At 42.5% G+C, this 27914-nt stretch overlaps 1 protein-coding gene across 2 annotated transcripts in view; it reads left to right on the top strand.

Annotated features, from left to right (window-relative positions):
- Positions 1 to 27914, top strand: part of LOC105519593 (carboxyl-terminal PDZ ligand of neuronal nitric oxide synthase protein) — a 320959-nt gene that overhangs the window by 67995 nt on the left and 225050 nt on the right. For both annotated transcript variants that reach the window (XM_011952974.1, XM_011952973.1), the window contains exon 2: positions 16064 to 16135. In XM_011952974.1, the coding sequence (XP_011808364.1) occupies positions 16064 to 16135 (72 nt within the window). The remainder of the gene's footprint in view (positions 1 to 16063; positions 16136 to 27914) is intronic.

Raw genomic sequence — 27914 nt, 5'->3', positions numbered from 1 at the left:
AGTCTAAGTTTCTGTTGTGCAGTGGGGTGGTGGTGATGGTGGGATACATGGTTTCCCTTTGGCTTGGTTTTGTAAATGTGGGCAGAATGGCCCAAGAGGATAAGACTTTGTGGAGATGGGTGGGAGGGGTTTGCAGTTTTTATAATTTGTATAAAAATACATCCATTGAAATTAATATGAGGTTATTAATAATTGTTGTGCTATACCCTTGCATAGCATTTTATTTTATTCATTTGGTTCCCCAGATCCATCCTGGATAGATAGTGGAGGGAGAAGCTGGTGTGGCCAAGTGCCAGGTTTTGAAGAACATCTCTGTGACCCTGGCAAGCTGGAGCCAGAGGCCTGGGCTCCTGTCTGCCTGGGGGCCATCCAGAAGGGCTGAGCTTGCTTCTTCAGCACCCGTTTCTTCCTTAGTTTTCCATGACTTTACTTAGGAGCCAAGGCATTGAGAAAGCCCTTCTCTAAGAGGTCATGTGCTTAGCTGGCAAGGCTACAGGCAGCATCTGTAGCACCCCTGATGTGCCGGGGGTGTTTTACCGTCTTGCTAGTGAAACCATTCTTGAGGAAGGGGAGGGGACACTGCACCTAGGGCAGTTAGCCAGAGCGGGGGTTCACACAGGGCCAGGGATTCCTGGGATGTGGGACTTTTACTGCTAAAACCAGGACAGTGCCAGGCAAACCGGGATGGTTGGTCAACCTAACTGTACTTGCAGATGCTTTCTGGTTGACCTCCACCTCTACTACCCTTGCCCTTGCTTCTTGCACCTAAGTAACATACCTCATAATAGGTAAACATCTGGCAGTAGGCTCCCTTGTGGATGAAGGCTCTGGCTCAGAGCGTGTTGTATTTCACTCTGCCCTAGTGACTCTCAGCCCATCCTGGGTTTTGACCTCATTCCCTCTTTAGTTGTTATCTTCTTGGGATCTCCCAGAACTCCAGGGATGAGATGGTTGAAGACCACAAGGCTCTAGCCACCAACACGCTGTGTTTCTGTTTGGTACTGAAGGATTGTAGAGGCCTCTGGGCTGAAAGCCATTGTGGCCCTGTGGCTTGCTTCCTCTTTGTTTTTGTAGGTGGGAGCTCTACACTGCTGTCCATTCCAGAGACAAGCCTAGACATCTATCAGGGGCTTACAGATAGCCTATGAATGGGAAAGGACTGATGACAAGATGTCCACAGATCTCAGTGCTGGAGGAAGAGTGGATGCTTTCTCAGAGGCTCACTTCCAGGATTTTGTTTTGTTGAATGGGATATGTGGAGGGACTGTTGAAAGGGCTTTGTTATGACAGGAGGAGAAAGGGAGATGAGGCCACTGGTGCAGTGGAATAGCTCTGTGTGGGAAAAACAGGGACCTCTATCAGGAATGTTTGTTTAGCTCTGTGGTATGTAATATGAATCTTTTGCTACAAAAAAATCATTATTAAAATGTTGGTTTCTCCTTAAAAATAGCTTTTGTCAGACAAATCTCAACCCTTGCTGTGGGTCATTGGCATCTCTCAGAATGGGAGGCAAGCCATGTAATTTGAGGTTCAGTTTCTCAGCCAGAGTTGCAGTCTTGCTTTTTTTTTTCCTTTTGAGACAGAGTCTTACTTTGTCACCCAGGCCGAAGGGCAGTGTGTAATCTCGGCTCACTGCAACCTCTGCCTCCCTAGTTCAAGTGATTCTCATGCCTCAGCCTCCTGAATAGCTGAGATTACAGGTGTGCACCACCACGCCCAGCTAATTTTTTGTATTTTCAGTAGAGATGAGGTTTCGCCATCTTGGCCAGGCTGGTCTTGAACTTCTAGCCTCAAGTGATCCACCTGCCTCAGCCTCCCATAGTGGTGGGATTACAGGTGTGAGCCACTGCACCTAGCCTGCAGTCTTAATTTTATTTTCTAAAGCATTTCTGTGTGTCCCGGAGAATACCTTTGCCTGCAGGCCCTGTGTTCTCATCCACGACTACTTCCTTTTTTCTTCCCTCGTTCCTTTTGTATTCATTCAAGATCCTCTAGACAATCATTTATTTGCTAGGACAGAGTGTGGTCATTCTCTCTCTATATTATTAGAATCAAGAGTATACGTGCAGGTCTATTCGATGCGTATCCAATGTTTAGCTCCCATTTATAAGTGAGAACCTACAATAGTTGGTTTTTTGCTCCTGTGTTGATTCCCTTAGGAAAATGGCCTCCACCTGCATTCACGTTGCTTCAAATGACATGATTTCTTTCTTTGTTTTGCTGTGTAGTATTCTGTGTTGCATATGTAGCACATTTTCTGTATCCAATTCACTGTTGATGGACACTTGGATTGATTCCATGCCTTTGCTATTGTGAATAATGCTGCAGTGAACATATGAGTGCATATGTCTTTTTGGCAGAATGATTTATTTTCCTTTGGGTAGATACCCAGTAATGGGATTGCTGGGTCAAATGGTAGTTCAGCTCTTAGTTCTTTGGGAAATCTCCAGACTTCTTCACAGTAGCTGGACTAATTTGTATTCCCACCAACAGTATATAAGTGCGCCCTTTTCTCCACAGCCTGACCGACATCTGTAATTTTTTGACTTTTTAACAAAAGCCATTCTGATTGGTGTGAGATGGTATCTCACTGTGGTTTTGATTTGCATTTCTGTAGTGATGATGAGCATTTTTTTTTACATTTGTTGGCCTTGTGTATGTCTTCTTTTGAGAAGTGTCTATTCATGTTCTTTGCCTACTTTTTATTGGATTTGTTTTTTTTTTTTGCTTATCAAGTTATTAAGCCTTTGTCCGATGCGTAGTTTGCAAATATATACTAACATTCTGTAGGTGGTTTGTTTACAATCTCTTTTCTTCTTGCCTCCTTATCTTTGGCAAATAGAAAGTGCTCTGTAATTTTTAAATAAAGGAATGGAGCTTCAGTGTGAAATACTAGGTGCTTTCCCTACATGGTCTCATTTAATCACCCTGGTAATCTGGCAAAGTTTCACTTCATAAATGATAAAGCTGAGGTGCTGGGAGGTTGACCAGATGGCTCAAATTCATAGAGCAGCTAGAAAATGGTGGAACTAGAATTGGAACCAATGAGCCTTTTCATGTGATTCTAATATATATTTTTGTTTTTAGATCATTGGCTTTGAAGCCAGGATACCTGGGTCGTAGTCTCTCTCACTTTCACTCTGTAAGTTAGCGACCTTGAGCAAGACTCCTGATCATTGAACATTAGTCAGTCTGCCTTGTTGGAGTAAAACAAATGAACTACTTTCTAGTGCTGATGTCTCTTTTCCCTCTTTGTTTCTGGGAAAATCTGTCCTCACCATCCATGTGTGCCCCTCACCTCCATCTTCTTTTACTGGCCATCCTCATGCACTCTTTTTTCTTTGACTTCTTTGTTTGTTTTGTGGCTTTTCTTGCTGTCTTTCTTTCCACATTTTAGTTAGAGGAATTAATGCCGGGACTTGATTTCTCAGACTTTCCACTTCCTTTAGCTTAATTGGATTACCTTATCTGAAAAATCATTGCAAAAATAGTTGCTGTTTTGTGATGCTGCTACTGATGTTAATGAGAATGATTAATTCCTCTGCTATGAGGACTGTTGGTTGGATCACCATAGGAAGTTGGGTAATAAGATGGAGTCTTAATAGTGCAGGAGGTGTGGGACTGCCTGAAGGCAGGTAAAGAACTAGATAACATCTTAAAGTTTCTTGCTTAAAAACTGGAAAAGCTATCATTTGTCCACTCATTTGTTTGGTGGCCCAAGCTTTGTACTAGGCGCTCAGGATACAGTGGTGACAACAACAGTTATACCTTGGAGCTACCAATGCAGTCTAGTTTGGGGAGACATAGTTAATCTAAGAATCAAACAGATACTAACTCAAAACTCTGATAAGTGGAACCATGTGTAACAGGGAGAACTAACTTAGATGTGGAGCTGAAAGAAGATCTAAATGCCAATCACTTCATATGTATTATTTTATTTAATCTTTACAGTGACTCTGTGAGAAAGATGGATAGAGTGACAAGAGTAGACATCCTTGTCTCGTTCCTGATCTTAAAGGAAAAAGCATTCAATCTTTCACCATTAAATAGGATGTGGGTTTTTGTAGAAGCCCTTTATTAGTTTGAGGAAGTTCCTTTCTATCCATAATTTGGTGTGTGTGTGTGTGTGTTTAAATCATGAAAGGGTATGAAAGGGTATTGGATTTTGTCAAATGTGGGGTGTTTTTTGTCTGTTGAGATGAACATATGGTCATATGTTGAACTAACCTTTTATTCTTGGGGTATATTCTACTTGATCATTGTGTATTTTTTTGTTGTTGTTGTTGTTTGTGTGTTGCCGAATTTGTCTTGCTAGTAATTCCTTGAGGATTTGAGGACAGGCGTTGTTAAAGGCGAAAGCATATGTAGCATATTGTCATCTTTCCTTCTTCTAACAGTGTAGGAAGATTTAGAAAAATCCTAAAAATCGGCTTCAAGGACTCAAAAGGTATAGTATTAATAATAGTCTGGAGCCATTCCTCCAGGGTCATTGCCGATTTGTAGCTTACACGTTAAGTGACATATGTAAAGATTATTCTGACTTACAGAGACTCGATAGTTAGGACAGCGTGGAATATATATTAGAGAGATTTCTAATCAAGAGAGTTTAAAATATAGAAAACTTTACATTTAAGTGGGGAACATGCCAGTTATCTGGAAATTTTACTCATTTGTGGGGTTTCATTCAGCAGTGAGGCTGACAAATGATTAATGACTGCATTGCAGACCCCACATTCCCAACTCCAGGAAAGCTTTTCCTGGTCGCAACTTGCTCAGACAGGAGACACATGTGACAGGGTGTTTACCTCAAACTGAGCCCATCCCGTGAGGTTCTGTCAGCAGTGTCATAGTTAGCCATTCCCTGATGAGGGGTGGCAGGTAGGGGTTTGCCAGTTGTGTGATCTGGTCATTGGTGACACTCTGGTTGTGCCATTCACCACTTCCGTCTTTACTCCTCTTTGATTCTGTCGAGACTAATTTCTTGATTCTGCCCTTCCATTTACTCTGGCATTTTAGAAACCTAGTTTCTAGTTATATCATTACTTAAAGGGCTTAAAAAAGAAAAAACTTAGCAAACTTTTGAATCTTTCTTTTATTGCTACTTATACGTACATACACACATACAAAACCTTTAAATTTGGGGATCTGAGTATAATTCTGGTAAATAACTGTCTTCATTTTTCTCCTCTAAAGAACTTAATACATTTGTTACATAAAATATAAGGAAATCTTTGTACTATTTTACAGTAACCACAACTAACAACTAACTAATTCTGGTTACTATTTTACAGTAACCACACCTCACTCTGTGTACAGTCGTTAGTCTATGAGAATTCAAGGAGGCCATTATTGTAAAGCTACAAATTCTGTACCTTCAGGATCTCCTTGGCTCACAAAGCAAGAACATGATAATGCAAAGAATATTATCTCCTTATGATTGTAAAATATTTTCTAAACTATAAAACCTCGATCTGCATTATCTAATTTGGATTTGCTGTGGTGCAATCATGGCCCACTGTAGCCTTGACCTCCTGGGCTCAAGCGATCCTCCCACCATGGCCTCCTGAGTAGCTGGTACTACAAGCATGTACCACCATGCCTGGCTAATTTTTTTCATTTTTATTTTTTGTAGAGATAGGGTCTTCCTTTGTTGGCTAGGCTGGTCTTGCACTCTTGGACTCAAGTGGTCCCCCCACCTCGGCCTCTCAGAGTGCTGGGATTTCAGGAGTGAGCCATCATGTCTGGCCCATCTAATTTTGATTCTTATGACAACCCTGACATGTGGGTAGTACAGATACTAGGTACATTTCATGAATGAAACAAAGGCTTGGTGAGTTTAAGTACTTAGAATTTAGGAGGTATATGATGTTGGTGCTGTGCAAAGCTGAGTGCTTTCATTCTTCATGTGAAGAATAAGGGATCTCTCTCTGTTGTCATCCTACAACCTTCTCATTTCTTCAGTTTACTGTTCTCCAGTAGTTGGATGACTATTTCCCTCTTTCCATTCCCAAAGTCATTTAATTCCATTCCCAAAGTCATTCAGATGAACCAAATAGGGACCCCTGTCCATTCCTTGCAAATCTCGGTGCCCCACCATTTTTCACTGATGTGTTTTTGACCTTCTGACAATTCGGGTGTCCATACACAGGCATCCTCATCTAGCTAAAGTTGAGTTTAATGTAGTGAATCAGGCCTTACTGGGGCATTGGCTTGTGTTCATCCTGATTACTTATTTCCTACTGAAGTATTAGCGTGGTGGTACAGGGTAGGGAGTCTTACACTGGTTCTGATTCTGCCACTCACAAGCTACATTTTCATTCTTTCTCTGAGCCTTGATTTTCCCTTCTATAAAATGAAGGGTTAGATCAAATCACATTTGAGGCCACTTAAACTCTGTCATTGGATCTGACTTCCTTATTGGTTTTCTGGTGTTCTTTGTTCACCTATCCATTCCTGGTTTACCTGATACAGGTGATGATTTTAATGATCATACAGCCTTTGTTAGTGTTTCCTTCTGCCTCACACCATGCGTTGGACTTTCTTTCTTTTCCTTTCTTTTCCCTAGGAGAAAATAACCTGTTGGCCAAGTCAGCATCCCAGGTAGGCATGACAGAAAGTGCTGGCTGCCCAGGGTGCAGCCCGGCCTCTGCCTCACACCTGCCTCTGTGACACGAGCCAGAGATTTTAATCACCAACCTGAGGCTTTTATTCAGGAGCTAATAGTTGAAAAGCCAGAACAGTTTCTCTGTCTTCCTGCTTTTTTTCTCTCCTCTTTGCTGTAACCCTCAGATCCTCATAATAAAAATAATCAGGCCAACCCATCTAAGCTTTTGCTAATGGAGACTAAGAGAACTGAAAGACGCAGCCTTCCCATGGGCATTCTGGTTGGATTGTTCTGTCTTACCCTGTGTCCCTTTTAGAGAATTGCATGGCATTAGCATAAAGACAAGTCATCGCAATTATTTTGCACCCAGCCTCTTAATGTTGAGGAGCAGGAAGGATTCTGCTGTGATCTCTGGCACATTCATCGGCCCCTGCTGAGCTACTGATCAATAGTGACACAGTTGCATCAGATGGCCTTCAAATAGTGCTTCCTTTTTCAGATGAGCTGGGAGAGAGAGGAAGAAATATAAGTGCCTCATTCCTGTTAGACTACAAATAAATGAAGATGTGGTGTGCAGCTGCATTTCAAGCATTTTGGAAGCTTTTCTGGTGTATGTGAGGGGTGGGTGCGGGATTGGCACTGAGGCTTCTATCTTGATTGCAGTTGAGAGCAAGGATGCTGGTAAATGTCCACATGGGCACTTTGAGTCGCTATCCCTATGTCCCTTACACCCTAGCACCTGGAGAGCCTCAAACAAGCCTCACAAGTGGGGAGTGGGACACCCTGACGCAACTTTTCTCTTTTTCTTCCCCTCCCCCAGAGTATTTAGTAGGAGTTTACTGGCTGAGTGTGTGCCCCGGAATCTGGGGCCGCTCCTGCTGTTGCAGTTAATGCTGCTTTGTTCCATGCTAAATGAGGCGAGAACTTTCACCCTGGTCACATTCATAATCCCTCTCAGCAGGACGCTCAGCTGTGCACAAGAGCAGTTTCTGCAGGCAGGGAAGGGCTTTCCCTTTGGAAAGTCCTTTGGAAAGCTCCTTTGGTTCTCTGTTTCAGGAAGCTATCAGTACAGAGGATAGGTTCAGGGACTAACTCAGACAGGCAATCTCATTCTCAGCTGGGGGTTTCTAGGCATGACCAGGGTATCAGATTTCCTTTTTTTTTTTTGAGACGGAGTCTTGCTCTGTCACCCAGGCTGGAGTGCAGTGGCCGGATCTCAGCTCACTGCAAGCTCCGCCTCCTGGGTTTACGCCATTCTCCCGCCTCAGCCTCCGGAGTAGCTGGGACTACAGGCACCCGCCACCTCCCCCGGCTAGTTTTTTGTATTTTTTTTAGTAGAGATGGGGTTTCACCTTGTTCACCAGGATGGTCTCGATCTCCTGACCTCGTAATCCACCCGTCTCGGCCTCCCAAAGTGCTGGGATTACAGGCTTGAGCCACCGCGCCCGGCCTAGCAGATTTCTTTATGCTTGTGTGTGTTTTGGAGAGAGGACACAGTATGACCAGGAGACTAGTGGGATAAGAGGAGGTAGACAGGGAGACCAGTCTGCATTTGGGACCCCCAAGGGAGAGAGTTGGGAAGAATGCAGGGATCCTAGACTGGAAGCCAGGAGCCTGCAGGAGACCGAAACCCCTCTCTGCCATCTGCTAACTGCTTTGGGCCTCACTGTCCTCTGTAAAAGAAGGGAGTTACCCCTAAAACTCCCATGTTGTATGCTGTGTGCTGAGGCTGTAGAACTGAGCAGCTTCAGAGAGGAGATGAGAGCTGGGAGTGCAGTAGAGGCAGGGACTTTTACATTATGCCTATTTCTGGGGGTCCTGTCCTTTCCTGTGGCCTTGCCTGTGCTAGCTAGTCAGCGGGGCTTTAACAAACCCACAGCAGAAGATTCTGCTAGCTTCTTCGGAAGCATGTTTTCTTGTTCTTAATGATAGTTAACTTGGCTAGTCATAAATCCTAAATCTGCCTCCCCTGAAGTGGGGAGCAGTTAAAATCTCCACTTGATTTTCTTGTTTTTCCACCTGCCCCCTTCTGCTGGCTTCCTTGGAGTTTCCTGAGCACATGCACTGAAGACCTGGCTGGGGTTTACACGTGATTTTGGAGGCTTCCCCTTTGTGACTGCCTCCTGCCTGCCCTCTCTTTTAAGCTCCTCTGGCTGTCCCAGTCTCTGGTATCCAACTCCCCAGGTTGTCAGAGTGAGCTTTTCTGCCTGAGCTCCAGCCAGCCTGTGCTGTGCCTGTGGGGTTGTGCTGCCAGATGAGATGCCACACACCCAAGCCTCACCGAGAGCAGTTCCCTTCTTTCAAAGCTTGACTTCCCGTAATCTCTGCCTGTTTTTGGTCTCTTTCCAGGGCTTTCAAAGTTACTATTAGGTTTAGAGAAAAATTGAGAGGCAAAGCCAGAGTTCTCATTTATTCCCTTCCTTCCCTATTTCCTTATTATTAATATCTTACATTAGTGTAGTACATTAGCTATAATTGATAAGCCAATATTGATACATTATTATGAACTAACATTCACAGTTTATATTAATGAACTAGCCTTCCTCATCCTGAGGCTAGGCTTTTTGTGTCCTGCATTCTATGCAGAGCTAGTTTTTCTATCTTGTTCAGAGTTCCTATTTGTTACTTGTGGGAGGCTTAATCTGATGCTAGCTACTTCAACTTTATCAGAAGCAGAATAATCTGATGCATTTATTTTTGATTGATAAGTACATTTTTTCCTTGTCTCTGGAAGTACCTGACATAAACATTGTGAGTAAAAGGCGTTTCCAGAAGAAGGTGATGGTGATGGCAGAAAGTCTAACAAGTCTATGGATGGCGAGTACATTGGTGGATGTTTCAAGCTTTCTGTCTTGCTGCTTTTCACATTATGATTCACGTACCAGGGGCCACAATGGTAGAATTGACTGGTGTCTTCAGAAGTTAATCTCCAGAAAACAGAGTGGAAGCCAGAAAATGAAAGCACTTTATGAAATATTAACTTAGTACTGAGGCTGAGATTGTCCAGAAACTTATTAAAAGAATTTGAAGTCCTTCAGTTAACTTTATTTGCAGTTAGCTCCTGCTTATCTGGAAGATGAAGCCACAGATAGAACAGATACAGATAATCCCTTATGTTGATTATCTATACAGTTTGCATCTTCTGTATAGTTTTTTTTCTTTCTAGATGTTAATGAAAAAGAAGTAGGCCCTGATATTTTTAAACTCCTTTACCTTATTTCCCCTTAAGTTCAGTGGTCAGTGTTCTGAATAGAGGCACTGTCTGATGTCTCACAGCAGGGATTCCTGGAAGCAGGGGCTGCAGGAATGCTACAGAAGTCTTACAGAAGGCCAGGTGATTAAAAATCCACCAGCAGGAAAGTTTAACATACCACCCCTCTCAGTAAACCACAAGAGCATCTGACTTAGGTCCAATTGAAGTACCTGGATAAAAGTCAAGTAAGTTTTACTGTGGGACTATATGGGGTATAATGGAGGGTTGGAAGGAGCAGGCTGATGCCTCAGATGCCAGAACACCAGGCAGAACCTAGGACTCAGGATGCTTCTCAGAGGGGAGATTCTGCCATGGGCACTTGGGGTGAATCTGTGTTCATTTTTGGAAGATTCTACTCAGTCAAATGTATTTGGAGCATCTCCTATGTGCTTGGACCTGTGGGAGGCATGGTCAGTTGGTGATGACTAAAGCATGTTTTAGCTGTGTGTTCTAAACAGGAGAATTGCAGGGAAGTATAGGAGTCCTCCCTAAGGGCGTCTCACCTACCCTGGGGGTCAAGAAAGGGGAAGTAGAGATTAAGCAGAAATCTACAGGAATGTTGGAAGATTAGGGGATGAGTGGGTAGAAGAAGAGTGTTCTGTGCACAGGGAGGAGCATGTGTAGATGCCCTTGAATGTGAGAAGATATGGTGTGATTGAGGAACTTCTGAATAATTGGCAAGGCCACTGGTGTGAGATGAAGCTGGACCATGTGTCTATGTAGGCCATGCTGAGGATTTTGATTGCCATCTTTGAGCAAATGGAAGCAAGTGTGGGAGGTTCTTAAAAGAAGGGAATAAGATGACTCAATTTGCTTTATAAAGAGATCACTCTGACAGCCTCATGGAGAATGGTTGGAGAGGGCCATGTGGGCAGTGGAGAAACCAGTAAGGAGGCCATTGTATAGACAAACTGAGAGAGGAAGATTTTCTGGGATCAGGTAATGGCAGTGTAGACAGAGAGGTGGAGGGGAGAGAATTAGGAGGTCCTGGTCACTGATTAGCTGTGATGGATAAGGGAGAAGCCTGTTCAGGGATACTCAAGTTTCATGCTTGAAAAACTGGTGGATTTCCTGGGGGCTACTAATCACAATGAGGAAGGCTAGAGGAGGAACATGACATGGGAGAAGGAGGGGAAGAAAGTATGCATTTCCATTTTGAAATACATTCCTCCAATTCTCAGGCATCAGGCCAACCTAGCTCCATTGTCCTAGGAACCTGTGAGAGCCTGCATCCTGCAAGAGAGGCAGATAAAAGGAGTGCTGTTTCAGAGTGATCACCTGGCATCAGTGTATCAGTCTTTGACTGAAGGCGGGGAATTGGTTTTGCCTGACCCTCTGTAGGAATTGACAGAGCCCGGATCTCTGAAGGTTGTTGGCTCCTAGACCTGAACCTCATCTACCTGCTGAGCTCACCTTCCAGTCAAGAGTGGGAGGGTGCTGCCTGAGTTCAGCTTACTGCAGAATTGCTTGAAGTTGAGCAGTTAGAAGGGCCACCCTCCAGCAAGTGCGTCTGGTCTTAGATGGTGTCTTACACTTTGGTCAAGATGAAGACTCAGGGACAGACAGAAGTTAGTTGTGGAGGTGGTAATGATTAGTTATCAAGGCACTCTTCGTTGTGGTGTCATATGTGTAAAGAAAGTATTCACATGTCACACCCTGTGGTTTTGCCCTGTGCAGTAGACTTTCTGACCCTTCCTCTGCTTCCCTGGCGTTGTAGTTCTGCTGTTGATTCATGTTATTGGTGTGGATGTTTAGCTTTTGTCTAGGAGATGCGGACCTGAATCCTGCTTTGTATATCGTTTTAATCTCTCTGGATGACTCTAAGGTGCAGCTATAGTGAAAACAGGTTATTTATTCCAGACACATTCTCAGAAAGGCAAATTAGTGATTCTTTTTTGTAATGTTTTTATTTTTAAAACTTTATTTTCAATTTTTGTGGGTACATAATAGGTGTATAGGTTTATGGGGGCACATGAGATATTTTGATACAGGCATGCAGTGCATAATAATCACATCAGGGTAAATGGGGTATCCATTACCTTAAGCATATATCCTTTCTTGGTGTTACAGATAATCCAATTACACTCTCAGCTATTTTTAAATGTACAATAAGTTATTGTTGACTGTAGTCATCCTATTGTGCTTTCAAATACTAGATCTTATTCATCTTACCTAATTATGTTTTTGTACTCATTAACCATCCTTCCTTCCCCCTACAGCTACCCTTCCCACCTACTGGTAACCATCGTTCTACTCTCTATTTCCATGAGCTGAATTGTTTTAATTTTTAGCTCCCACAAATATGTGAGAACATGTGAAGTTTTTGTCTTTCTGTGCCTGGCTTATTTCACTTACCTCCATTTTTATCTGTGTTATTGCAAATGACAGGATCTCATTCTTTTTCATCGCTGAATAGTACTCCATTGTACTACATTTTCTTTATCCATTTGTCTAGTGAGGGACACTTAGGCTGCTTCTAAATCTTGGCTATTGTGAATAGTGCTGCAATAATCTGGAAGTGCAGATACCTCACCAATATACTGAATTCCTTTCTTTTGGATATCCTAGCAGTGGGATTGTTGGATCATGTTGTAATTCTAGTTTTAGTTTTTTGAGGAACCTCCAAACTGTTCTCCATCCTCTTTGTACTAATTTACATTCCCATTGATAGTATACGAGGGTTCTCTTTTCTCCACATCCTTGCCAGCATTTGTTATTGCCTGTCTTTTGGATGAAAGTCATTTTAACTGGGGTGAAAGATACTTCATTGTAGTTTTGATTTGCATTTCTCTGATAATGGTGTTGAGCACCTTTTCATGTACCTGTTTCCCATTTTTGTGTTTTCTTTTGAGAAATGTCTAGTCAGATCTTTCACCCATATTTAAATCAGATTTTAGATTTTTTTCCTACAGAGTTGTTTGGACTTCTTATATATTCTGGTTATTAATCCCTTGTCAGATGGGAAGTTTACAATTTTTTTCTCCCATCCTGTGGATTGTCTCTTCACTTTGTTGATTGTTTCCTTTGCTGTGCAGAAACTTTTTCAACTTGATGTGATCCCATTTGTCCATTTTTGCTTTGGTTGCCTATGCTCGTGGGGCTTTACTCAAGAAATCTTTGCCCAGTCCAATGTCCTGGAGAGTTTCCCCAATGTTTTCTTTTAACAGTTTCATAGTGTGAGGTCTTAGTTTTAAGTCTTTAGTTCATTTTGATTTGATTTTTGTATATGGTGAGAGATAGGAGTCCAGTTTTATTCTTCTACATATGGATATCCAGTTTTCCCAGCACCATTTATTGAAGAGACTACTCTTTCCCTAATGTATGTTCTTGGGATCTTTGTTAAAAATAAGTTCACAGTAGATGTATGGATTTGTTTCTGGATTCCCCATTCTGTTCCTTTGGTCTATATGTCTGTTTGTATGCCAGTACCATGCTGTTTTGGTTGCTATAGTTCTGTAGCATAATTTGAAGTCAGGTAATGTGATTCCTCCAGCTGTGTTCTTTTCGCTCAGGATAACTGTAGCTATTTCTGGGTCTTTTATGGCTCTGTATAAATTTTAGGATTGTTTTTTCTATTTTTGTGAAGGATGTCATTGGTATTTTGATAGGGATTGTATTGAATCTGTAGATTGCTTTGGGTAGTATAGACATTTTAACAATAGTGATTCTTCTAATTCATGAACATGGGTTATCTTTCCATTATTTTGTGTCCTCTTCAATTTCTTTCATTAATGTTTTATAGTTTTTATTGTAGCAATCTTTTACTTCTTTGGTTAAGCTAATCTCTAGGTATTTAGATTAGTGATTTTCTTTGCATGAATGGGAAGGAAGGAAGGAAGGAAGGAAGAAGAGCGAGTGAGTGTGTGGTGTGTGTGATGTGTTAGTAGGGGTGTGGGGTGAGGCAAGTGTGTGGCAGGGTAGGGATGGGTCCCATCTGGGTATTTGTGTTCAGGCCCAGTGGTGGGTCTCAGTGGGCAGCAGTCCCTTTCCTGGTCTGCAGGGATCCAGTGGAAGGACCGTACAGTCCCCTAGGCTCCCTGTGATGGGTGACCTTGCTCGGTCCTGTGGCCCCAGCTCTCATGTGATGGCTGAGGGAACATGAGCCCCTCAAGGCCTGTGTGTTCCTGACTACAGGGCATTCAGGGCAGGAGCCATCAGCTGTGCAGTGTCAAGGAGAGGGGGCATGGAAACTGTCCCCGGCTGGAGGGCCTGTGAAGTTGGGCAATCATGAATCTGGGCCTCACGTCATCCCTAGCTCTGGGTCACTGTCTTGTTGACAGACTGCACCGCCTCAGCAGAGCTCAGAAGGAAAAATGTAACCACCATTAAATCTGGCCACACTATTAGATCTAAGTGGTTTTGTTTACCTCAGCGAGTTGCAAGGTTCTTCAATAGCTGTGTTGCTCCCCATGGGCCGTGGTGGGGCTGTCCTTTTGGGGCCAAACTGCAATGTGCTCACTGCTTGCCAGTTGTGTTCTTCAGTGTATTAGCACAAACTGTTGATCAATACTAGGGGAAATCCCTTTGTGATAATTAGTTTTTGAAACCCTCCTCACTGGGGTCAGACTTCAGCTCCAAATTTCGGGAAAAACTTGCTTTTCCCGTAACCACAGAATATTCTTTTCCCGCACAGATGACTGTCGTAGTCTTATCTTCACTCTTAATGGAATCTTTGCTTGGGTAGACATTTAAGTTATTCTGGGCTCTTAATTTCTGGTGTATCCCTTGGGCTGTTTTATGTAATTTATGTATAATAAGGAAAGGCAAGTCCCAGTGGGTCAGTGTCTAATGGGATGGTGTATATGAAGGAACTCATGTCATAGGTGCTTAATCAATGAATCAATGTTGGGTTGTCTTATTTTCTTGTTTCATTCTTATAAGGAATGATATCTAGAGATTATACCTTTTTTAATTTTTACTTTTTGACATAGAGCCTCACTCCATCATCTGGGTTAGAGTGACATGGCATGATCTCAGCTCAGTGCAACCTCTGCCTCCTGGGTTCAAGCAATTCTCGTGCCTCAGCCTCCCGAGTAGCTGAAATTACAGGCATGTGCCACCATGCCCAGCTAATTTTTGTATTTTTAATAGAGACAGGGTTTCATCATGTTGGCCAGGCTGGTCTCGAACTCCTGACCTCAAGTGATCTCCTTGCCTCAGCCTTCCAAAGAATAGAATTACAGGCATGAGCTACAGTGCCCAGCCAAGATTATACTTTTGATCCAGCAATCTTACTTCTAGGAATCCGGCAATCTTACTTCCAGAGCTACTTGGATGGGCTCAAACTTGTATAGATGAAAAGTATAATTTGTAATAGTGACATAGCATGTCCATCAGTAGGGGAGCCATTATGTGTAATGTAATAGTCTTGTATTCATTGGCATAGAGAGATGCCCTAGTTGTATTTAAAGTCAAAAAACCAAGTTGCAGAACAATGTGAGTAATACGAACCTTTATATAAAACAAACTCCCCCCATCTGTGAATAATACCCATCAGTACACAAAGAGAGATGTACATCAACTGTTACAGTAGGGACTTTATTCTTTTGCGCTGCATATTTCTGTATTATTTGAGTAGCTTACAGTAAGAAAGTACTCATATTAAGCGTTCATGTTCATATTCAAATTGGTTTTAAAATAACTTCTAAGCATAATAAAAAATTTTAAATAAATTAGTTCATTTCTTTCTTCCAAACAGAAACTTAATCAAATGTGTCAGGTATCTAAAACATCTAGGGCTAAATCAGTGAAGTTCCATGGTTAAAAAAGGTATATATTCTTTTTTTTTTTTGGGAGCACTAATATTTGCCAATCACTTTTGTGTAGGACATTTTATTCTGTTTGATCTTTACTGAGAGCCGATTTTACAGTTGAGAAAATTGAGACAAAAAAAGTGAATTGCCTTGCCGTAAAATTAGTGGTGGAAGAGTCTTCACACCCAAGACTTTCTGGCTTGAAAGGCTGCTTGGTTAGACACAGCGCTCTACTGGATCTCTGGTTAAGAGCAAGATAAAGGAAGCAGTAATTTCTGGTTAACTTGCTTTTTATAAAGTTAGAAACAGTCTCAGAACAAAACACCCTTCTGGCTCTTAATTTCTTCATCTGTCAAATGGGCAGATGAGCTGGCCCTTCACCCTTTGGAACTTTCTGGGATTAGGGACACTTGCTACCCCTCCTCTCAATGAGTGTTTGCTTCTCCCCCACAGTACGTAGGAAGCCTGGACGTGCCAAGGCCCAACAGCAGGGTGGAGATCGTGGCTGCCATGCGCCGGATCCGGGTGAGTGGCCAGAGGTGGGCTGTGTGGAGCGGGAAGTCAAGCACCTTAGCTGCTGGCCCTTCTAGGTAGGGCTGGAGGGGCCAAAATGGATGGCTGCACCCCCTTGCAAACCCAAACTGCTCCTCTCTGTACCCTCCAGGAAGCTGTTCTGAATTGAATGTTTGATCTTGATGCAAGGCCAATGTTAAAATGGATGTGATGGCTGGAGTGGTACCATCTTCTCTCTCTTGTGACCTGTAGCTCCTCAAACTGAGATACATGTTACCTTGATGATGTGTAGTGACTGGCCAGGGACTGATGTCTCTTTTTTATTCAAAGATTTTAGGGAAAAGGTTTAGTGGTTAGCTGGTAATTGACTCAAAACATTCTTTAAAAAGGTAATTTATTGTGGTATAGAATATAAGATTTACTTGGATTTTTAAGAGTAAATATGAAATTTTAACAAAATTTTATTGGTTGGATGCTTTAGGCTCCGGGAGTGTCAGTGCATTTTCTTCTGCCATTTTGTCTACTTGCGGAAAGTTCAGTATACCTTCTCGTTGGTATATGTGGTTCAGTCTATGAACTTGTTGCTTTCTGACTCTGTGGTACATGGAGCTGAGACTGAACAAGAATTAAATTCTCTTCTGATACCTGCAAAGGAATTTCTCCATATTCTCTGCACTGGAGCAGAATAAATTACCTTGTACTTGTGCATTTCAAAGGTAGGTTTGGGATTGGTGAAATGGATTTTAATTGTTTATTGTAAGAGAAAATTGGCATTAGAGATGGCACGATTGGTCATCCCTGGATGCAGTCTGGTTTGTTCTTTAGAATCATTGTTCTGTAGAATAATCTACTCACCTAAATGGAAAACATGTAAGTGATGCCGTAGCTTCATTTTTCCTTGTTAGTTTTACTTTCAGTCAATCCTTCATCTGGTCAGCAGAAACTTCAACTCAATGACAGCAACGTTGGGAAGAAAATTTGCATGATTGGGGCTCTTTCTCTGCTCAATTCATCAGCCTAATAAAATCCTTTCATTGCCTTGATCTTCCCAGTATTTCAGCATTTTTTTATTGTTAAATTAAATTTATTGAGACTGCCATTAAATACAACAGTACTATTTTCATGGACACAGTAAGAAGTAGCTTCAAAGCACTTTCACTTGGGTTGTTTTATTCAATGTTCACAGCAGGCTGTGAAATGGGGGACCAGTCACCCTTATTTTCTAGATTAAACTAAAGCTCAGAGGGGTATAGTGAGGAGTCCCACAGGTCTAGGAAGGGGCAGGCATGTGGCCTGAATGTATTTCTTCACTCAGTCTCATGAGAACATGCAACTTTTGAGTGTTTCCAGGCCTCCTCTTTTCCTTCACCCTCTAGCTCAGATAGAAAGCACAGAGGCCTCGGCTGGGGAACATCTGGAGGTGTTACAGTTGTTAGGATGGGCTGCTACTTTCACCACAGTTATAGTTGCTGCTGTGATAAGAAGGACTGGACCTGCAGCTGGCCTGTTCTTGGGGTTTCAACCAAAAATAGTGCCTTTTTAATTCACTTTTGACTAAGAGACAGAGAATATGTTGTCAGTAGTATCACTATCATTATGAAAGTGATATCTCTGTTAATAGTAGTCACTATTAGGAATAGCTACTTATGTGCCAGGTGCTTTGTTAGGCTTTTTAATATTGAAATAATATTTTATTATTTTATTTACTATTTACAACTACTCTAGATGAGGATATTATTACATTTTATAGATGAGGAAATAGAACCTTGGGCAGATTAAATAATTCTAGGTCAAGTTGCTGTGAGTAGGAAGAGTCAGGATTCATATTCAGGACTGTGCTGGCCCATTTGTAACCCTGCTGAAGGCTCTTTGTGACCCTAATATGAGTCATTACCCCAGCTGAGGAACCAAATAACTGGTACATGGAACCTCCCCAGTAAGAGAGCCAGTGGCAGAGATACAACTTTGTGGAACAAACAGAGGTACAGGAAGCAAGGGAAGGCCGAGGCATGGGATGGGGCTGGCCGGTCGTGGGTTCTGGAGGCATCTGGGGTTAGAATGTGACCCCAGTCTCCTTTTCCCTCATCATCTGCCAGCCCTTATGGCCCATGTGCCTCTTCCTGTAGCGTCCTTCCCATGGGCTGCTTCCAGTGCTTAATGAGCAGCTCATTAAATTAGAGGGAGCAATTAATTGGCCAGAAAGCTGTTTGGTCTGGCTGGCCGGTCTCTTGTTTAGACTGGCCACCATTAATAGCAAGTGTATGTGTTTTACCCTAAACCCCTCAATTCACTGCTAGGTCCAGGCTGCTATTTTCTTTTCTTCTTTTCCTTTTAAAAGCTGTGTTAGCTGTAATTACAGCTGTCAAGAACTAGGGCATGGGATTTCTGTGTAAAGGACTATTCTTGACTTTGTCCTTTTATGTAGAATGGTGCCAGGCTAACATTGGGTAGGCTTTTGGTTGCTGGGTGTTCTGATGGGTTCAGAAGATGCAGGCCTCACAACTTGGCTGGAGCAGTGGGTAGACCTTGGAAAACAGCAATTATGATAAGGATCACAGGGCCTGACATGTGTGAGATGTCAACCTCCCTGAAACTGTCTAGAGCGCTAAAGGGACAGTTGATCGTCAGTGAAGATCATCTGTTTCCCAGAGAGAGAAGCATTTAGAGTGAAGGGATCTGTGTGAGGTGTCCCAATTCATTCTTTGAACTGGGGCTCCTATTCCTTACCCCAGAGTGGAGTCTGAGCTAAATATCTGGCCTTTGTTTTTCACTGGTGCTTTCCTCTTCCCTCTCTCCATTTCTCATTTGGTCTCACCCTCTTGATGTTCTTTCTGAATTTATGTTATCTGTCTTGAGCGTGTTTTGCTTTTTTTCCTTTTTAATGTGCTTTCAGTATTAATTATGGTGGTAAATGTGTAACATTAAATTTATTTTTTAGTGTGAAGTTCAGCAGTGTTAGGTATATTCACACTGTTGTGTCACAGATCTCTAGAACTTTTTCATCTTGCAAAATGGACACTCTATACCCATTAAACACGATTCCCCTTCCCCCTCTTGCCAGCCCTTGGGAACTACCTTTCTACTCTCTGTTTCTGTGATTTTAACTACTTCATATTGAATGAAATCATATAGTATTTGTCCTTTTTTGACTGGCTTATTTCATTTAGCATGATGTCATCAAGGTTCATCCATGTTGTAGTATGCGACAGGATTTCCTTCCTTGTTAAGGCTGTGTAATATTCCGTAATGTGTGTATACCACATTAAAAAAATCCATTCATTTAACTATGAACATTTTAGTTGCTTCTACCTCTTGGCTGTTGTGAATACTGCTGCAGTGAACATAGGTATGTATATATCTTTTTGAGATCTTGCTTAGAAATTTTGGGGATATATACCCAGAAATGTGATCGCTGGATATGGTAGTCCTGTTTTTAATTTTTTGAAGAACCTCCATACTATTTTCCATAATGACCATCATTTTGCATTACCATCACAACTTCCTTGTTTATTGTTTACCAGAGAGTAGAAGCTCTGTGTTAGAACCAAGACCAAACTGCAGGCCTTTGATTCCAGATCTGGTACTTCCCCTGCTCCATGCCAACTCCTTGGCATTGGGTCTATCCATACATTACTCTCTGATCTCTACAATGACCCAGACAAGAAGGAAGCTTAAAGGACACTCCCCAGAACTACAGGATGGTTGTCCTGCTTGCTCTTTGTTTACCAAGGATCCAAAGGTCTGAGAAGTTGCCAGCTGGAAAAGGAAGAGGAAAGTGAGAGAAGAGGGAATATGGCTCCATTTTAAATTGAGACCTATTTTTGTTTTCTTTTAGCTGTATAGCTTAGAACAGTTCACAAAGTTTAGGGAAGTTCCTCTTGAGCTGGGGATTGGTCTGACACTGGTGCTGCTTGCTTGGAGGTTGCTGGTTGAAGGTGCAGGGCGGCTGATAATGCTGAAACCAGGTTGCTGGCATTGCACTGTCAGTCCAACTGTGTGAATAGGTGAGTCCAGCAGCCAGATGTTTGGTATGGTTTGCATTAGTAAATATGAACACTAATCTGTCATTTAACTTTTTAGCTTTCCTGGGAAGGCAGCATTATGTAGTGAAAAGAGCTCTCAATGAGGAATAATGAGAGCTGGACTTGAGTCTTCTCCTTGACTTAATATATAACCTTGGTGAAGCATGTAACTGCTGTTAATCTGTTTCCGCATTTATAAAAGGCAGAGCATGACATTTCTTGTTCTGTCTCTCAAGTACTATTGTTGAATCTGGGATGAAGCATGGCAAAACGTTTTATAAACCATAAAGTGCTATTTATGTTCATTGGTATCATTTTTATACCTTCCTTTGGGTTTCAAAGCATTTCATAAATGCAGATAAATACCCTGAGAGATATTGAGCTGCGTCATCTAGCCCCTTTTAATAGCTAGCATCTTTTTTTCAGGTTTTAGTGCAAACATCCCTTCCTTGGGGAGGCCTTTCCTACCTAGGTCATCTTGTCCTCTCATGTTCTGTGGCACCACACCCCTCTCTTTTGTAGCACTCAGAGCAACTGTATTCCCAACGTTTGGCATGGTGCCCATCTGTGCTCAGTAAACATTTGTTGAGTGACTGAGAAAATTAATCTTACTTAATAACCACCTGAGCATAAACCCATGCAATCTAGGGAGGCTCCACTGAGGCGGTTCTGAGGAAGGAAGATGGCTGCACTGAAGTCAGACTTGATGGGTTCTATAGCTTTGCCAAGGATGCTGTTGTGGAGAGAGCTGGGCTGCAGCGCCTGGCTCCAGCGTGTTACTGGGTGGCTCCTGGCACCTTCACCTTTGGAACCCACTGTTGCTGTGGGAACTGGAGGCTTTCGGTGCTGTCCTCGTGGCTGGAGATCCAATTTCTGGCTCTTAAACCAGGGGATAGATCCCTGCAGTCAAAATGTGGTGCAGCCTTTGGAGGCCAGTACAGACCAAACCTGGGAGGGATGTGCACTGCATCTAGATGACACTCAGGGACGTCTGGTTTCCTGTGGTGGCTCCTCTGGCTGTAGGCTGGGCAAAAACTTGGCCCCACTGCAGATGGTCTTCCAAATGGTCCAGTGTGGAGTCAGAGTTTCCTATTTAACAGTGACTTGGTTTCTCAAGTGTGACACTCTGGAGTGGTGTTGGTCTTGGCCTTGAACAGAATGCACCGGTGACCAGAAAATGGTCAAGCCCTCCTCTCCCTGCAGCCCTCTTCCAGAATTGCCAACTCTTCCAGAAATTCTCTCAAGAAAAACAAAAACAAAAACAGAAGAATATACAGTGGCCTTAGATGCTCTCTTGGGAGAACATAACTGAAATGCTCTTAGGAGAACATCCAGGGACTGGTGGACGGGCGGCTTTATGGAGGCAGCGACTGGAGTTGTGAGTGCCACCTATCTGCACTTGTGTTTCCTTACCCACCACCAGTATGCCTCTGCATGTGGTCTTATGCATTCAGCCCTGAAATCCATATTTTACCTCCTCTGGGAGGCTTTGTCCAGGAGTCACTTTATCCCTTTTTATAACTTTCTCCCTAAGTGGACCCCCTCAGCACCATTTACTCCTTTGTCATTGGTCTCCTTTTCATCCCAAGTTCAGAGTTGGCAAGCCTGCCTCAGAACAGCTGAAGTTGTAACACAAACCTCTCTTTCACTGTGTTAGCATGGCCCTATTAATTTCTTATGCTGCTGTAACAAATTACTTAATACTACAAACTTAGTGGCTTAACACAAACTTATAGTTCTGAAGGTCAGAGTCCAAAATGGGGCTAAAATCAAGGAGTTGGCAGGGCTGTGTTCCTTCTGGAGGCTCTAGAGGAGAATCTGTTCCTTGGCTTTTCCAGCTTCCAGAGGCTCCCTGGATTCCTTGGCTCATGGTCCCTTTCCATCCTTAGTGCTGGCAATTATGTCCCTGAATTATGGCCCCTGCTTTCTGTCTTCACATCTCTTTCTCTGACTCTGACTCTCCTGCACCTCCATCACCTTTGGTTATAAGGTGTCTCGTTATTAGATTGGGCCCTCCTCATTCTTCCTTCCCCAGTAATCCAGGATAATCTCCCCTTCTCAAGGTCCTTAATTTGGTCACACCTGCAAAGTGCCCTTTGTCATGTAAGGTAACACATTCATAGGTTTTGGGGATTAGGTCATGGACCTCTTTGGGGGGCTTTGAGTCTGTCTACTATAATGGGATTAGAGTGTTAGGCTCATAGCAGGGATTGGAGAAATTCCACCCCCTACTGAGGTACTCTAGTATTGGGATCAGGAAGAACTAAATTTAAATCCTGTTTCTTCTGTTTACTAGCTAAATGACTGAATGCATTTCTTAATCTATCAGTTGTTCTTTAATCATCAGGAAAATTGGGATAATATCCTTTTGGCACATGTATTTTACAGTTATACATGAATGCATGCAGAATACTGAGTGAAGTGCCTAGCATGTGGATTGTGAACCATAAATAATAGTTCTTTGCCTCCTTTCTTTTTTTTTCCCCCAAGACAGGCTCTTGCTCTGTCACCCATGTTGGAGTGTGGTGGCATGATCATGGATCAGTACAGCCTCAACCTCCCAGGCTCAGGTGACCCTCCTGCCTCAGCCTCCCTAGTAGCTGGGACTACAGGCATGTGCCACCACACCTGGCTAATTTTTAAAATTATTTGTAGGGATGGGGTCTCCCTATGTTGCCCAGGCTGGTTATTCCTTTTTAATTACTGTGCATTGGAGCAGGGCACTGGGGTCAGAAAACCATACATGTTGGCTGCCAAGCACGCACAAGCACCTGCTAAATGTTAGTTATTATTATTAAAGACATGAATTCAATTGCTTTTAGGGCAATTATTATTTTTAACCAGTCGGCACATCAGTGTTTCTTAGAAAGGGTTCTGTGGTTCTCTTGGAATTTAGTAATGTATGTTCAAATGTCTGAAAATTCTCCATAAGAATTTTAAAATTTTGTTTTTCATTTGATCCTGATGACAACAAGATAAAATAAGCCTGTTCTGCACTGTTGGAAGGGCCATTGTCTCCCCGAGCACTGTCATTTGAATTTATCATTCACAGCTGTGTTTGTCTACTTGTTTCTACATGTGTTGCCATCAAATAGTTCTTCTGTAAGGGTTATGCCCTGAAGAAAAAGAACAGAAAATTTTAATATATACATATATATAATGAATTCTAATAAGGTGAAGGACACATGACTGTACTTTGCACAGTCATGAGTTATAAACCAAGATTTTTGTGGTAATTGGAATAGAGAGAGAAAAGTAGCAGAAAAATGGAGTTAAGTGCGTGGTGCACGGTACAGAAGGTGCGGCTGGTATGTAGCCATAGTTCCTGAGGCAGCCTCTGGAGTTGCTGATGGCTAGTGTTTGTCCTGGTAACTTTCAGTGTCTTTTCTCATTTGCTGGGACTGTACCATCCTGGCTGTTGAATTTCTGAGTATCACCCTGTGTATTCCTCTGCCAAACCCAAGAGAACTTGGGGCAGGTAGTCACTGTATATTCCTGTTGTAAGCAGTGATATCATTTCAGTTACAAGGACAAAGTATTCTCTGACTTTAGCATTCTTAATTTGTTTTGGTTACATAATTTGTGTTTAATTTATAAATCTGTGTAAATCCTGTAAGTGATTTATATCTAGTTTTATGCTTTACATATTTAAATGATGTAACAAACATCATTTGCAACACTTCTTTGGGTAACAGCTTTTTGAGGTATAATTCGCATACCATATAATTCATCCATTTAAATATACAATTCAGTGAGTTTTAGTATATTCCTAATGTTGTATAACCATTACCACAATCAATTTTAAAACATTTTCACACCCCAGAAAGAAATTCTGTACCTCTAATCCATCTTCCCCGACTCCCCAACACCCCTAGCCCCAGACAACTACTAATCTACATTCTCTCTCTATGGATTTGCCTATTTTGGACATTTTAGATAGCATCATACAATATGTGGCCTTAGGTATTTGGCTTCTTTCTTTTAGCATAGTGTTTTTAAGGTTCTTTCATATTGGGGCATGTATCAGTACTTCATTTCTTTTTATTACTGAGTAACATTCCATAGCATGGCTATACTACATATTATTTATTCATTTAAACACTGGGTATTTGCCAATTTTTTTTTTTCTTTAAAAGGGGCCCAGACTTCATTAAATTTTAGAAAACACTTGATAGGGATTGGGCAGTGTGTGATGGAATGTTTAGAACTGTCTTCTTCTCAGCCAAAGGAAACAAATCAATGCTTTCTTAGGGGGCAAGGTATTCTCATCAATATAAAGAGCAGTGCCCAGACAGCAGGACCTAATTTTTTCCCATTCATTTGAAAAAATAAATTGACTTCCCTTTTTGAGCCAATACTTTTTTAGGCTCTGGGGATACAGCAGTCTACAAAACAAAGTCCCTGTCTGCATGGAGTTTATAGGGGTGGGTGCTCTTTTACACAGACTGTTGCGGAAGGCTTCTGGGTTCTGATGATACTTGAGTCTCTAGAGATGTGAATGGAAAGAGGGAGTGAGCCATGTGGGTATCTGGAGGAAGTGTTCTGGACAGAGGTCAGCAAGTGCCAATGCCCTGGGGGCAGGAATGGGCTTTGCAGGTTCAAGAAATAGCAAGAAGGCTATTGTGAATGGAAACTTGGGAGCTTGAGGGAGTGATAGAGTATTTCTAGGATTTTATTCCCAGGACTCACACCTCAGGAGAATTTGGTTTGCTAAGTACCTACTGAATACATAATGGAAAATACATTTATCTTTTCCTGAATCTGCAGCAGACTGAAAAGTCACTCAGTAGGAGTTTGGTTCTGCTCTTGAGGTGAAGTGATTTGGGAATGATTTTTAAACTGGGGCTAGAACTGCTGAATGCATTATCTGTCAACAGAGAAGAGTTAGTAAGAGCCAGTTGTTGTCGTCAAAGCGAAACACATGCTACCTTTTAAATAAAGTGCCTTGCTTTATTACAGTCATTTATGCTCAAGAGTAAGAGATGACGTTATTGAGTTTCCATGGGAGGATTTGATATTGCCCAGCTCAGTCCACAGTTTCTTGCACTGACATACTTCATGCTTGGGAGTCCTCTGAAGCCAACAGTGTTTATCCATTGTAATAGGATGATATGCAGAATGTCAGTTCCTCACTGCTACACTAACCACCCTTTAGGGACCCTTTGATTCATGTTCTTGGTGTTGGCAACAGGTTGCATTGAGCATCTACTCTTTGTTTTGATGACTTCTATGGCGCATATATGTATATGCACACACATAGTATCATTTTAATCACTTGTAAGTGTACAACTTAGTGGCATTAAATACATTCACAATACTTTGTATCCATCACCACTATCTATACCCCAATATTTTTCATCCTTCCTAAGATGAACTCTGTGCCCATTAAACAATAGCTCTGTTTTCCCCTAGCCCTTGGTAACCTCTGTTCCATCTTCCATCTCTATGAATTTGCCTAGCCTAGAAACCTCATATAAGTGAAATCTCATATATTTGTCCTTGTGTGTCTCGCTTATTTCACTAAGCATATTGTTTTTAAGGTACATCCATGCTGTGGCATGTATCAAAAGTTTATTCCTTTTTATGGCTGAATAGTATTCCCTTCTGTGACTTTTTTGTACTCAGCACATTACACAGGGTCTGGTGTGTGGCACGTTTCCTCTTGGAGCCAAAAGCAGCATATTATGGGACAAGGACGGAGAGCCATGGCAGCACACACTGAAGACCTGAGCTGCTGGGAGGGCAAACCTCTTTGATCCCTGCTGAAAGGCCCTGATTTCTCACTTATAAAATACTTTCTAGTTGTTTAAGTGAATTTTCCTAACCATTGTCATCTAATGTTAGTCTTCAATAATCCCATAAAAAGCAGGCGTTATCCTTATTTTACAGATAAGGGTCACATGAAGAAAATGACTCCCTTGCCTGGTGTGGTGGCTTATACCTGTAAACCCAGCACTTTGGGAGGCCGAGGTGAGCAGATCACCTGAGGTTGGGAGTTCAAGACCAGCCTGACCAACATGGAGAAACCCCATCTCTGCTAAAAATACAAAATTAGCTGGGCATGGTGCTACATGCCTGTAATCCCAGCTACTCAGGAGGCTGAGGCAGGAGAATTGCTTGAACCTAGGAGGCAGGGGTTGCAGTGAGCCGAGATGGCACCATTGCACTCCAGCCTGGGTAACAAGAGCGAAACTCCATCTAAAAAAAAAAAAAAGACTTCTTCAAACTAATTACATTGTTGTCCTTATCAACATTAACCAGAATTGAGAACAGACTGCACTATGTGCTGTTACTGTGTCAGGCTCCATGCAAAGCACTTAACAAGATTTGTTACTTGATCCTTATAACAACTCCGTGTAGTGTAGGTGTAATAGTCATCCCATTGTCCAGATGAGGAAACTGAGGTACCACGAGGTTAAATAACTTGCCATAGCTCACAGAGGTGGTAAGTGGGGAATCTAGCATTCACTTGTAAGCTTGAACATGGTATGGTTGTGGTATGGAACCAAGGCAAGACTCCAGTCTGCTTACATCTGGCTTGGAGATCCTACATGCCGACTGTCCCTGCTTAACCAAATGTCAGTCCAGGCAGCATCGTCTGTGTCCCTGATTGTGCCTTTCTCCAGTCTGGGAACATTGCCAAGCAGTGTATGTCACTAGATGTAAATAAGGTCATTATTTGATTTTATGAAACTCTTTTTGGAGGTTGAGACTTGTATATTCTGTGTGACACTCCCATTTGGATATCCCAAAGGCACCTTAAATTCAATATGTCAAAAAACTGAAGTTATCATTTCTGCAGTCTCTCCTCTTTGCCCTGAAAAAGAACATGCACTTGTTTTTCATATTTCCTTATCTCTTGGAAAGACATCTTGAGCACTCAAGAATGTAAGCTGGAAACCTCAGGGTCACCTTGCTTCTCTGTCACTACCCCTGACTTAGGTCACCCTTACAGATTTGCCTCTTAAATATTTCTCAGTCATGTCTCTCCCTATTCCTTCCTACCAGTGCAGCCCCAGACTGTTGTGTTTCATAGACAGCTGCAGTGCCCTCCAGACTGCCACCATGCCTTTGGCTGTGCCCTCCCACCATCCTCCACACTGCTGCCTGGCTCGTCTGTGTCAGGGTGATTCTGTAGGCATTGTCCTGCTTAAAACCATGTGGTGAATCCAGGCTGGGGTCTGGACTCAGAGTAAGGCACATGGTATTCTGCCTGGCACCTGAGGCCACAGCAGCATATTATAGGTCCACTGTGCCTTGTGCCCTGAGTATGTCCTGTTGAGGCCACTTCTATTCCCACTCTTCCTTCTGCCTGGGAAGCACTCCCTTCCCATTGCGGCTGAAGTCTGTCTCTTCAAACCTCAGCCCAACTTCTGCTTATCCTCCAGAGCCTCTTTGAGCTTTCTTCCCTTCTAGAAGCTTTCCCTGATGCCTGCGGAGTAGTTTTCTCTTCTTTTGTGTTACCATTATACTCTAGAGAGACGTTTGTTTCTGCATTCATCACAGTGTATTTGTCTTTTTGAGGGCAGGGACTCTGACACTCATCTTGACAGCAAAGGTGTGAATTACTCAACTGCCAGTTCTTTTGTAAAATAGACAATGTCAACCCTGTTAGAAGTAAATGCAATCATGGGTGTCAAGTCCTTAGCACCGTGCCTGGTCCATAGTATATACCCAGTGGACACCTGTACCTCCTCTCTACATCTTTGTTGCATGGTGGCTGGGCCTGGAAGGCAGTGAGAATTGGCAGCTCAAGCCTTTTGGTCAGG

The sequence above is a fragment of the Colobus angolensis genome, unplaced genomic scaffold (assembly GCF_000951035.1).
Source record: "Colobus angolensis palliatus isolate OR3802 unplaced genomic scaffold, Cang.pa_1.0 Scaffold354, whole genome shotgun sequence".
Taxonomy (NCBI): Eukaryota; Metazoa; Chordata; class Mammalia; order Primates; family Cercopithecidae; genus Colobus; species Colobus angolensis.
Note: the sequence above shows the minus strand (reverse complement) of the source record. Positions and strands in the feature narration are given on the sequence as shown.